At 38.5% G+C, this 13,994-nt stretch overlaps 1 protein-coding gene across 2 annotated transcripts in view; it reads left to right on the top strand.

Moving 5' to 3' along the window:
• LOC139934870 (ryanodine receptor 2-like) overlaps positions 1 to 13,994 on the top strand; it is a 248,027-nt gene that overhangs the window by 128,942 nt on the left and 105,091 nt on the right. For both annotated transcript variants that reach the window (XM_071929299.1, XM_071929290.1), the window contains 10 exons: positions 970 to 1,720; positions 2,752 to 2,799; positions 5,450 to 5,621; positions 6,877 to 6,963; positions 8,006 to 8,195; positions 8,830 to 8,911; positions 9,998 to 10,119; positions 10,902 to 10,977; positions 12,217 to 12,375; positions 13,287 to 13,448. In XM_071929299.1, coding sequence (XP_071785400.1) covers positions 970 to 1,720; positions 2,752 to 2,799; positions 5,450 to 5,621; positions 6,877 to 6,963; positions 8,006 to 8,195; positions 8,830 to 8,911; positions 9,998 to 10,119; positions 10,902 to 10,977; positions 12,217 to 12,375; positions 13,287 to 13,448 — 1,849 coding nt within the window. The remainder of the gene's footprint in view (positions 1 to 969; positions 1,721 to 2,751; positions 2,800 to 5,449; positions 5,622 to 6,876; positions 6,964 to 8,005; positions 8,196 to 8,829; positions 8,912 to 9,997; positions 10,120 to 10,901; positions 10,978 to 12,216; positions 12,376 to 13,286; positions 13,449 to 13,994) is intronic.

Genomic DNA, 13,994 nt, shown 5'->3' with positions numbered 1-13,994 from the left:
GGTATTATTTCTATTTTAAGATTGAAAACAAAATTTGTTAATTGTTTTTTTCCTTCGCTGGGTTACTGGTTTTGGGTCATTAACAGAAATTTGTTTAAATGAATCTGCTTGCGATCCATTGCTAATCTGTTTAAGCTTTAAAACTAGTGCGCTGGTTTCAGCAGTTTTTGTTGTCAAACTATTTTTTGCAATTCACAGTGTATAGCATCTTTAGAGAAAAATGTGGCGATGTTTACACTAAAGAAAAAAAGGAGGATTTTTAAAGACTAGCTTTTGAAATGCAGACAATCACTTTCTAGTTGTGTATTTGTTTTTGTAAAAACTATCTTATTTTCTTTTGGCACCAATCTTAATATTTAAAATTGTTTAAAAAAAAAAGATTCATTTTCTTTGGTTGATGGGAACCTTGCTTTACCCTATAGAGACTGAAATATTACTGATTTTGTTCAGTTTCAGTTTTAGCTTATTTCCACAGTTTCAAAATCACAATCAGTATCAAATCATAGGCAATGTAAGTTGGAAATTAAGAAACAAACAGTTGTTTGATAAGATTAATTACATGAATAATAAGCATTGACATTCGTGAAACTGTGGGGGACCCATATAGAAGCAAAGCTTGTTATTAACTTCATCAAACCTGTAAACTGTTCTCCACTCAACTTTACAAAAAAAGTTTTAAGCTATTTATTTTAAGAGCCTTACAATAGACCTGCTTTGCTTTCCAATTGACGTTTTATTTTATTTTACAGGAAATTATAATGATTCTTGCAGTGACAATCATAGTTTCAATTCACAATTTATTAGTGACATTTAAAATAAAAAGCTGACTAACGGATTTTGATTAAACTTCCAAATTGTTATCTTCACTGTAGAGATCCTTTTCTAAAGTAAAATTGTGTGGATGCTCACACTTCAGCCTCTTTTTTCTTTTCTCTCTAACACTTATTTCCATTAAATGTTTATCTTCAGAGCACAGAGCTGTTGATATAGACGCCGTGGACTCCGACTCGGCCCTACGCCCCTCCAATGGATACGACTCAAAGATGGGTACCCTCAACGGCACCCACAAAGAAAAGCGTAAAGGACCGAGTCTCCCGTTGGGGAGAAAGATCCCGATGGGGCGAACACCCTTAACTGACAGTCCCACAGGACCTCCATCGGAGGTCAGCACCGAGGTCACACCCTCGCCTGCCAAAGCCAAACGGAATAAATTTGTCAAGAGTGCAAGTATGGATGCTCCACGCGGACTAGATACTCAGAATCAAACACGGTATACGAATAATGAGATTGATGGGCGTCGTAGCCCTGGTGCTGAGGTCATGCGGAAGGGGAAGAAGTTGAAGACTCCTGACGCATCGCCGCCGGGTACCCTTACTCATGAGTATTCTGGTTTGAGTCCTCACAGCGACAACACCAGCTCAATCGGCTCGGAGGGCCATATAAGACCCAAACTCTCCAAGATCTCCTCGATGGGCTCCAGTTTTGAAATGTTCAAATCCGTGGATATCATGTCAGACATCAGCGAGGTGGATTCCATCGATGTAGCCATGGCCACTAAGTTCTCCTATGCAGTGCGAGTGTTTCCCGGTCAGGATCCCGCAGAGATTTTCGTCGGGTGGGTGACCCCAGGATATCATCACCACAGTGTGACCTTTGACCCGGAGACGACACGGGCCGTAAAGGTCAATCTGATGAGTGACAGTGGCGGTGTGCAGGAAAGGTGTGCCAAAGTTTTGTCTTCCTCTCTGTCTAATTGTCCAACAAAATGTTCAGTTCTTGAAGTTTTTTCATTTGTGAGTGTTTGGGTGTGACCGTTCTTGTCAGAAATTTATCCAGTTTGTGTGAGTTTTAACTTAAGGTCCAAACATGTTTTGCAGAACTTTAACAAGAAAGTAGCTTCATCATTTGGAGGCATTTGTTACTAATCCATGTCCAACTAACCATTCTAATGTTTTACATCTTAACCTGGTTTACTGGTGGAAACCTCATTGTTTATCTAAACACTGACATATGAAACAGGCTTTTGATTGAAATGTGAACTAATTGATGCAGGGTTTATTCACAAAAAGCACTTCATATAATGAAAACAGAAGATTTTTAATGAAGGAACACTTCAAGTCATAAGCCCTTTTCACACTGTGTAGCTCTTTTCCCCATGTAATACAGCCCTGTGAAGGCCACTGGATGCATTGTTAAAGCCAGTTTTTAGTCGGTCGCACGATGGACCATCGCGCGATGGTCGCGTGATGGAAATTTTGATTTGTGACACATTTTATGTTCTATAGTCATCGCTTAGGCCTTAAATCTGTGGGTTCATTTTGGATCGCGCGTCAAGATGTCTATCGCCTGACCATTGCGTGACCGACTATAAACTGGCCTTTTAGCTGTGCCCCTATTCCACAGGGGTTCCTGTTGCACATTTCAAGAATGCCCTGGGAGTTTACCGCTTACCTCTTCTCCGGAGTAAGGGTAGCTATTCCCCCGGGGTATGCTCATTTGCCAGGGCAGACCAGGGTCAGACTGGGGGTAAAGCAATCACAGTGTGAAAAGGCCGGCTGTTATGCATCCCCGGGGAATAGAGTAGTGTGAAAAGGGCTATAGATGGAATATTGTTTTCACAGAAAGCTTATTTTGTAATCAAAGATAATCCTATGCAACTTTTTGCCTCAAAATAACAACTTGAGAATACTGAGTAGATTTGTGAATAAGCCCCAGCATCTTAATCATGCAAGTTCGTTTCTTACTAACTAGGACGTTCCATGCAGTGCGGGAGATTGAGATGGGGCATGACCGTAAGAGGTGAGACTTGTCATCCAAGATGGATGTTGTTGATGATGCAAATAATGATGATGATGATGATGAGATAAGGAACAGTTAGAAAATTAAAACAAAATTGGCTGAAACGGCCGAAAGGATTAGACAAAGTTATTAAAGAGCAGGGAAATGTAAAATTGATTTTTGTGATATACTTATTTTTCAATTGATAGAGTCCTCTTGTGGGGGAAAAATTAGAAATCTCTAACCTCCATTAAAATGGTGTAAATTGTCATTGTATTCATAACCTTTTCATAACCATTCATAAATACTTGGGGGCAAAATTTGACAGCATTGAATATCATTGAATGTCAAAATGGGCTTGATTTTGACATTTCGTCTGACGAAATATACCCCCTTTGGAATGTACAGACCCATTGGGTGTTGAAATGCAATGAATTGTTGCAAATTTTGTTATGGAAAAAGTCAGGAATTAACCAAAATAGCCCCTTCCAAAAATGTACAGACCCATTTTTTGTCAGATGTCATCGGATGTTTTGGATGTTGACAATTTATGCACTGAAAGGGTATCAAATACAATGGCAATTTACACCATATTAACATGAGGTTGTTGAGGGACTTGTGTAACTTTTCCTCCACTCACATGAAGACTCTATCTATTGAAAAAGAGAACATCACAAAAAAATAATTGACATTTGCCTTCCTCTCTTTAACGATAATCTGGATAAGGAATAAGGGGGTTTGAGGATTCAGGGTTGGAGGATTTAAGCCATTACATATTATGCTGTTTTTCATTACATGAAAACTCATGGAGATGTTTCTATCGTACTATTTATCATAGAAAATTATGTACTGAAAAAGAAAAAACTTTTTATTTCACTTTGCTTTTTAAAGGGCGACTTCGCTGTGCAGTCAATGCTTGTCTTTTTAACCAAGCTCTAACCCCTAACCATCCGCTAACTCACACAAAGCACTGAAAACATATCCTTCATTTCATATCGATCAAAATTACTAATTTTATCCTCTCTTTTTGGGTTAAATTATTAAGAAATATACAACTTAAGAGCAGTTTTTGGTAATAAGAAATTATTCACTTTTTAGTTCAGGGGATGATGAATGATTTTATCACAGAGCGAGTGAAATTCTATCACGATAAGAATAGGAATGATTATGATCCGATAATGGCTTCAAATTTGATGTGTTTTTGTTTGCCTTCAGACATTTATCACAGGCAAATATTCTTTGTTGATTCTAGTGTATTCTTTTTTATAAATTTATCCTTTTTTTCTATTGAGTTTGACAGCTCGCCATTATTCATTTCATTTCACTAATGATTTCTCATATCATTAATAACTTAATATTTGTATTATGTAATCTTATTTAAATTCATAAACCATCTTCACTGATAAATCTTTTCACATATTTAGATAAGATTTTTCATGTCACATTTGATCATATTTCATATTATTTTTTTTAAGTTTCACAATTTAGTAAATTTTAATGCTGTCTGTCATTGCGTGTGACTCTAACAGTACTTCAATCTAACCCAATAAAGCTGTTAAGCATGTCAAATTTTTCCTTTTCTTGTTTGAAAACTTCATTTCTTTAACTTCCTGGACAGTGAAACTCTTCTTTAATTTTTTTGTTCAATTAATTTCACAACATTTTTTATTATTCTAAGCACATACACTACCTTTTGGACCAAACTTGTTGTATTTCAACATGTCTTGTCAATTGTTCCATGGTTTGCAGTAAACTCTTATACATCTACTATCATGAAGTTATTTTGCACAGTGTGATAAGACACGGCTAACATACTTGTTTTGTTTTGGGTTTTTCCGTTTGTTATGCAATTTCACCCCAAACAAGGCTTAAAGTCAGGGGCTACAAGAAAAAAAACCTATTCATTGTGAAAAATGACATGGGGGACCTGAAGGTAGGAATTGATATTGGCTTCTGAATATAAGAATATGGTTCCACGACCACGCCTTACATATTAAGGCAGTCACAGAGTGGATAGGCCTCCATGCCTTTAGCTGCTGGGTTACCCTGCACACTGAAATAGCTTAACCCAACAGCCATTTTGTTTTTGAAGATTTGGTTCTTTGGGTCTTTTTGGTTGCAACTGTACTCTCAAAATATTTATCATGTATTAAAGGGTTTGGGTACTTTTTTTGTGTAAAAAAAACACCACAATGTCCACAGATTAAGACTGAACTTACAAAGTTTGAAGATAATGGTGGTTGAAAGCTTCCATTTAAACATTATTTGCTGAGGTGCTGTTGTTTTTGAGAAATGAAAACAGCAATGTCACCCAAAAATGTTCGTCTCAGGAACTAAATTATTTTAGCGTGTACATGTACAATGTTTTTACCAGTACTGGTATTTAAATACCCAAACTGGTAAACAAGATGTACATTTTAAATTGTGGTGTCATTGTTTTACTCATTTCTCAAAAACTACACAGCATCTTAGCAAGTCATTTTTTAAGGGAAGCTTTCCATCACCATTACAATGTACCTTCAAACCGTGTAAGTTTGATGTAAATCTGTAGACATTTTGTTTTGTGTCCTACAAAAAGTACCCAAACCCTTTAACTATAGATTAATTCTCAGATTATCCCCAAGATTAATTACTTTTTCTTGTAAACAATCGTTCTTGTGGCTTTCCACAGCTCTAAGCACCGTGACTGCTTCATGATCTGTGTGGGTGATTTTCTGGACATGCTGTCCAGTCCGGAGGGCCGTAGAGTGACCACTGGCCTGGTGGTCAGCTGTGTAGTGGACGTTGCTAATGGTGACCTGACCTTCTCAATAAACAATAGAGAGATACACACTAGGTACCAGGTAAGTTGACCATGTTCAGAAATACAAACCTTAAGGGTCCAATTTATAGAGCTGCTTCAGCACAACAAAGTAGTTAAGGTCAAAATATTTATGTTCACTAGAATAAGCTCCTTTTGGCTTAGAAGAAAATATGCTTCAGCAGCTCCTTTTTGAAATTGAGCATAAGGGCCCAATTTGATGGTTGTGCTTATTGCGGAATTCTGCGCTAACGATCACCAGTCTATGCTTTTGAAATCTTTATACCTCATTTTTGGGTATTAGAGTATATCATGTGAAAAATATGTAAAAAATATCTCTTAAAGGAACACGTTGCCTTGGATCGGACGAGTTGGTCTATAAAAAGCGTCTGTAACCGTTTGTTATAAAATGCATATGGGTAGAAAAATGATGTAAACGTAGAATACAATGATCCACACAAACATGCCTCGAAATTGCACGGTTTTCCTTTTACATTGTCGACTAATATGGTCGGCCATTTATGGGAGTCAAATTTTTTACTCCCATAAATGGCTGACCGTGTTTGTTCGCAAAATAAAAGGAAAACCACGCAATTTCAAGGCAAATTTGTGTGGATCATTGTATTCTACTTTTAAAACATCTTTCCAATCATGCATTTCATAACAAATGGTTACAAACGCTCTTTATAGACCAACTCGTCTGATCCAAGGCAACGTGTTCCTTTAACTAGAAGTGTTGACTCTGAGAGGAGCTAGAAAGTTATTTTTAATATTTCAATCAGTGTGCTCTAGTCGTCATCTAGTTTTGGTACTTTGTTGTTCTTTATCAACCATCTATCACAATACTCCGCTCCGCACTCCGCACATTACTATCAATGATAGCGGATGCTGTTTGGAAAACTTCCATATCATCCACCACCACATCAAACACTATCGGTGGAACAGTCCCGATGTATGTAGTGTTTAGTGTATATAATAATAATAGTAATAATAATGAAAACTTATAAAGCGCTCAAATCCATCAAAGTGCTCATGGCGCTTAATACAAATAATAACAAACACATGTACAACAATCAAAATTAGGAAGGTAAGTCTAAGCTTAGAAGAAATCCAGATAAGAGAAATACAATACAAATGCAATTTAGGCCATATGGTTTTACCATCTCAACAAGAACGTCTTGCACCAAGACTTATCGTCATCAGGAGACCCATTTCAAGTTCTTTGTAATTAAGAAACCAATTTCCCCATCTTTTTTGTTTTCACGGCTCAATTGGCTTATATGAATTCTGTTGTATAGGTGCAGCCTCACACGAAGCTATTCCCTGCAGTGTTTGCTCGTCCAACCAGTAAGGAGATGTTGCAGTTTGAGCTGGGAAGAACAAAGGTCAGTTCGTCCACACACTGAAGACAAAGAACACTGCCGAGTTGCGCTATGAAATTGTTTTATTAGAAACGATGTGTTGATGTGTTGGGTTTTTAGATAAATTTTGTGTTTCAGATGTGATTTTATTCTGAGAATGCTTAAGACCTTTATAATGATGTGGTCATCTTGATTTTACCCCATTCCAACTAATTGTAACCAAACTGAGGCTGGGCGAAATAATAGTCTGGTGCCATGTTTGCACAATGAATGTTAGCATTAATTACTGTTATTGGAAACCTGGGAACATGACCAAGATGGTGACAGCGCGATAAAGGTCTATAATAGCTTTGGATGCAAACACCTCTTGGTTAACTATATCACAATGATTAGGGGATTATTTGACTGAAGCACTTAGACTCACCCTAAACGTTTAATAATACTAGAGAGATTTGTGTTTAAAATCTTGTTCAGCTTTTAAGATTGCTGATTCAAACTTCAAATCAATTTAAGGTCCCACAACTGTTCATCCCTCCAGTTGCTTGTGTACTAATACAATCCCTGGAATGAGCTGAAAAAATGTGAGTCCATGCGAATGGCATTTTGTTTCATGACATATTTATGGAAAATCCAACTGGCTGCACAGAGCTGAAACATGTGGAATGTACAAAGGATACACAAACTTAAAATTTACTCTGAAGTGTGAAATTACAGTGGAAAAAATAGCCTATTTCTTTCTTGATAAAATTGTAGCCAATAAAAATGACACAATATAAAGTACAGTTTACATGAAAGTATGCTCATTGCCTGCCATACACTTTCAGGCATTGTGTTATGGTCAACACAAAAGCCACATTGACTTTTGCCTAAAAATGTGAAAAGCAGGATTGTATCAATTCAATTTAATTTCAATTCAGTAACATTTATTTCAATATTCATTACCAAAAACCCCCCCACATAATATGTTGAAATTACCCAAGGAATACAGTAGCATGCGATAAGAAATATATTTTCTGGCACAATGATTCAATATCAACAAGTTTTCTTTTTCATTTCCCCCATTCAGAACTGCCTGCCCCTGTCAGCTGCGTGGTTTAAGAGTGACTCCCACAATCCCGTCCCTCAATGTCCGTCCAGGGTCAACGTCCAGGTCATACAGTCCTGTATCTGGTCACGTGCTCCTCATAAGACGCTCAATGTGTTGACGCGTAAACACACCGACAGTGCCGGCTGGATAGTGTCCTGCAGGCAGCCTGGTAAGGAGAATCAAAATCTGTAAAGTGATGTTAGTCTTAAAGAATATATATAATTTTATTCTGTATCCCCAATGCAAAACTTATGCAATGAGGTAACTAGTGTACGTCCATTCCCCCAGAGACTTTGAGTGACCAGAAGAGGGACCTATTTCCCGAGGTCGAAGGACGAGGGAAGTAGGTCTCCGAAGGGGAATAGACTAGTTACCGAATTATGCCAGTCAATATGTGTTTTATAACACATCTCGGTCTTAAGTGTGAAATAATACAGAAATCTGGAAAAGAAAGGAAGTTTTGTAGCTGCTGTTCACGGTTCACGTCAAGAGAAGGCGCTGTAACCAGGCACTTTTTTCAAAGACTAGTGCTTGGCGACACTATTCCCACAAAAACGCGCGCGTTCTCTAGACTATACTAGTTCACCAAACGTAACCATGTTTCAGCCAACCAGAAAACAGAACAAGCAAGAGGTGTGTTATAACATCTATTAAATCGCTGCGGTACTCGCTGCTAGCAGAAAAGGATTCGAACTACTTCTAGTGGTAAGACATCTACTCTAGCAATGCATTTCTCTCTCCCTAGAATCAGAGTACTGAACATATGTGTTGATCTATCTTGTCTATTCTTGTCTTGATGGCAGTTCCATGGTTGGCTGTTCACATTCCAGAGGAGAATCGATGCATGGACATATTAGAGCTGATTGAGAATCCAGACCTACTCAAGTAAGTCATGTCATGTCAGGTTATTGAACTATTGTTGATTCTCTCTCCCTGCATTGTGTGGTATTGACTAAGGAAATAAAATGGTAGCGACGAGTTCTTAAACGGCAATTTAAAAGCGGCAGGATTGTGCCCTGTGATAAAGAGCTGAAGCCGAAGGCGAAGGCCTTCATCACACGGCAACGAGCATGCAAGTTTTTAAACGGCAGATTAAGAACGAGTCACTACGAGTCACTTTTATTCCCATTCATGGATGCCTTTTTGGTTTAGAAGGCGTAATAAAGTTAGAAACTCTGTAAAACTTATCTGTTTTTCGATGTACATGTACCTGAGCTCTGTACGTCCGTGTGTTGCATTGTTATGACTGACACAACAGTTTTCGGATCCATTCGTGCACAGAGTCTTGGTGCAAGACGATTCTCATTTTCCTTTCACACACAGCGCGGCCAACTCACCGACAGCGCCGGGCATCGCCCGTAATGATAAACGTCTTGCACCAAGACTAGCGCGTAGTATCCGAAAACAACCGGTTATAAACAGAGCTCCAGCTGGTCATTATCAACCGATTAAACACCCCCCTGTGACGCGCTCTCCACCAATTGGAATAGCGAAAGTGTCTAAGGTATTTATGAAAAGATATTACTGAACTACAAGTTATCAATAGGTATATAATTGGTATCATGTCAGAAGTTTCACTATCAACCATAAGTTTCTCAATCAACGTTTATCTTCACGCTATGGAATTACTGGAACTGCCATTAACTGGTTCTCATCTTATCTGAACAACAGAACCCAGCATGTCCTCATCAACAATGCTAAATCCGATCGTCATCATCTCTGGTGTGGTGTTCCACAAGGTTCTGTAGCTGGGCCTGTTGAATTTATAATGTACAGTGCACCCTTACAAGACCTCACTGCAGCCATGGTATTTCTAGTGTTGCTTACGCTGACGACACTCAGCTTTATGTTATTTTTTATCCTGCTGATCACGCTACTGCCATTGCCTAAGTAGAAATATGCGTTCAAGATGTCAAATCTTTGGATTTGTTCAACAAAATAATAATTACACACTGTATGACCCTTTTTCAGGTTCCATGCTCATACACTGAAGCTGTACAGTGCTGTGTGTTCCCATGGCAACCATCATGTTGCACACGCTCTGTGCAGTCACGTCAATGAAGATCAGCTGACCTACTGTATTCAGTGTGAATGTGAGTTTCTCAAACACTAATCGGATATTTACAACATTTTAAAATTCCATTTATTTGTTTCATAAAGATATGGTCACAGGTTTGCCATTAACTTACATTGTATCTTTGACTACAGCTCTCTGGGCCCAATTTCATGGCTCTTCTTCAAGAACAATCAATAGAGAGCTGTTGATAGTATAAAACATTGTGAGAATAGGCTCCCACTGAAGTAACATAGTTTTTGAGAAAGAGGTAATTTCTCACTCATATATTAAAAGACATCAGGCCTGAAGCCATCAGGTCATAAAAACTTACTTGGTAATGAGCAATAGAGAGCCGTTGATAGTATAGTATAAAACATTGTGAGAATAGACTCCCTCTGAAGTAACATAGTTTTTGAGAAAGAAGTAATTTCTCACTCAAATATTTGAATTGAATTCGAGACCTCAGCTGAGAGGTCTCAAATTCAAGGCATCTGAAAGCACACACTTTGTGCGACAGGGATGTTTTTGCTTCCACTATTCTCTCACAACTTCAATGACCAATTGAGTTCAAACTTCCACAGGTTTGTTATTGTACGCAAATGTTGAGATACACCAAGTGAGAAGACTGGTCTTTGACAATTACAAAAGGTGTCCAGTGCCTTTAAGATCAATACAGCTCTTTGTGAAATCGGCCCTTAGACGACTGGTAGACCAACTGATGACAAGCCTTCTACTATTTAAATCTGTCGGTTTCTATGATGTGTTTTGGTAGGATTGACTAATTGTTCTGATTGATGAAACTTGACCTTTATTCTTCAGATCTCTCTGGCCCATTGAGGATGGGATACCACGACCTTCTCATATCACTTCATCTGGAGACTCATGCAAATGCCAGGTGAGATTCAGTTAGAGGACAAACTTGTGTCTTCCTCAGTAGCTGGTTTTTGTTGTTGGATTTTGTTAGTTTCTAAATTATTTATTCAGAATTTGCTTCCCTATTGAGCCTTTTGTGAGATTGATTTTATTATTATTTTTTGTTTGTATTAGTAACAGCTAGTGTTACTCAGTAATACACGTAGTCGAAATGTTGAGACCAATTTGAGAACTCACTCCGTGGTAGTGCAGTTAATAACAATCCTATATAAGCTAAAGTAGTAGTACCAGTCGATTTTCTATACCTACCTTTAGGTAGTAGTTAATAAGCAGGACAGTATTTTTCAGAACTGAGAAGTCTTAAAAAAAAACCTGATAAATCAGATAGTAGTAGAATATATAGCAAGACAGTTCTCTAATGAACAAACTCTTCCTGGCAAATAATGTAGATACACCACATGGTGTTATTGCAAACCACCCAAAAAATATATTTATTTAAATTGATACCTCACCATGCAATGCCTCGAATCATGTATACAGCTAGTTTCACATGAAACATTTAATACAAGGAACTGCTAGGGTTGAAGAGGAAAACAAAATGCCTAGTTTTGAACGCCCAGAATGAAACAATGTTTAAATCAATATACACCAATCCAGGCGTGCAAGTGCTGGGGGCCGCCATTGGCGCTGCACACCACTGCTGCGTTGTACTTGTGCTTGATTTTGTGCACAAAGACACGAGAAAACCGTTTCCCTTTTTATGGAAATTTAATGTCTTCCTCAACAATCTATGCGATTTCTCTGACAAGGCTGCATGATATGACGATTTGCTATATTCTTGATAATTTTTAAAAAATTAAGCACAGAGTAAAATACTGAAATTTTGACAAATACTCTGCCGATGTCGACTGTGATGCATTTTCCGTGTCTTTTCCCCTAACTCACCTAAGACAAGCACAGTTTTCAAGATGATTCGGTTTCTATTTAGTTGCAAATATTTGTGGTCAGTGATCTACAATAGTATATCATGATGTCCTGGAAAGGAAATCGTGTAAGTCGTTGAGGAAAACATTTAATTTCCATAAAGAGTGAAAAGGAACACGATTTCCACATGTCTTTGTGCACAAAACTAGGCACATGTACACCTCAGCAGTGGCGTGCGGTGCTAAACACTTGCGCGCCCAGTGCGCGTCGGATTGGTCTATAGTAGAAGTAACTTCATGACTAGAGATTAATCTTTGACCCCTGACCTTTTGCACAGACTGATGACCCAAGATGAATTCATCATTCCCCTGATGGACGGTAACCAACGCTTTGAGGATACCAGTGATCAGGGATCCAACAGTACTTCCATAAAGAGAGCTCTGAGTACCAGCAAGAGTGTCTCCATCAGACCTGAACAGCTCTTCTCGGAGAAAGGGTTAGTTTTCCCGTCAAATATTTCATTCAAAATAGACCCTTCCCATGATATTTTTTTTAATTGCGTGTAGCGCAAGTGTACTAAAATTTTGGTTGGCAAAATGAGGGAACATCTCCCTGTTTTGTATGCGGCTAATGGTTGCGCAATTGTGCGTCTGGCTTATTGCACATCTCTATGGCAACCAATATGGTCTGTACACATGGGTGAATGTAATTAGCATATTTCATGGGAAGGGTCTGTTGGCCAGTTACAGGGACAGGGCCTTTTCCAACATGGCACCAAGCTAGACTCTGGATTTCAGTTCCTGAAGACCTCGGACAAAAGCACAAAACGACTCTCGTCCAGCTGAAACTTATTTATGCTTGCTTTTCCCCTAATTTGACATTACTTTAACTAAATCTACTAGACTTGCTAGGTTATGCATAAGATGTCAAGTGCGTGCGCGCATAGTTTTAAGATATTTGCATGTGGATCACGCCTGTGTTTTTTATGACACAAACACGTTTTTTAAAAACAAAAACAAAAACATTCCTTAAGACAAAAGACATGCGTGTGCGCATAGAAAAGATTGAATATATACATGTACGCTCATTTAAATGTGCTAGCATATACATGTAGCACATATAAGTTTGCAAATTCCAGGGGTTATGATCGGGCAAGGCACGCTGGGAAAAAAATGGCGCGGCGGTTAAACCAACGACATCCTCTTAATGTGCTGGCGCTCTACCAACTGAGCTACTGTATCTTGCCCCATAATCACTGTCTCCATATTTTGTCAATATCTTTGTTGGGGTGCCTGTCAGAAGCCATACAAAAATGAATGGTCTCTAAGGGGTTGAACTTCTTCCCTTGCTAGTCTTTCCCATTTACATCCCACCCAGCTTACTTATCTCCTCTCATCATCTTTATAGTTCTAGCGTCAACATTGCCCATCGCATCAACGAGACTCGCCCACCTACCTTCCAGCTAGACTCCCTCAAGAAACATGTGATCAACCTACTGACCCAAGCTGTGGCTCATGGGGTGTCAAGCTGCAGAGACCCCATCGGGGGAAGCTACAATGACCTCTTCGTGTGAGTTATAGTAGTAATCATATCTGGTGTAGGATTTGAAACTTTGCATGGTGGAAATACGATATATGAAGTTTGCGGTAACACCATGTAATGACTATCTCTAATGAGTTGGGGTGGTTCTGAAAAGAACCGTTGGTTTCAACTCAACGTTTCAATCAGTATGCTCTGATCGCTTCTTGAGAAAGCTGTCTCCAGAAGACGATCAGAGCATACTGATCGAACGTTCTTTTCAGAACCACCCCAACTCATTAGAGATAGTTATTACATGGTGTTACCGCAAACTTTTCCATATAGTGCATATTCTTGCATTACTTGTGGCGCAACAGTAAATTGCAAACTCGAAACATGCTAAGAAACTAAACACAGATTCTCTGGCAAAAGAGGGCAAATGTTATTACCAGAAACCGTTTACCAGTTAAATTACTTTGTCGTCATATTGTTTGTAACTGGTTTCCTTCTTAATTCTGCTAAGCAAAATATTTTCTAAGCACCATATTTTTGCCTAACCACATTAAGAAATCGGACCCAGAAGCAGAAAAAGAATGG

The sequence above is a fragment of the Asterias amurensis genome, chromosome 1, assembly GCF_032118995.1.
Source record: "Asterias amurensis chromosome 1, ASM3211899v1".
NCBI lineage: Eukaryota > Metazoa > Echinodermata > Asteroidea > Forcipulatida > Asteriidae > Asterias > Asterias amurensis.
This window is presented reverse-complemented; position numbering and strand designations above follow the sequence as displayed.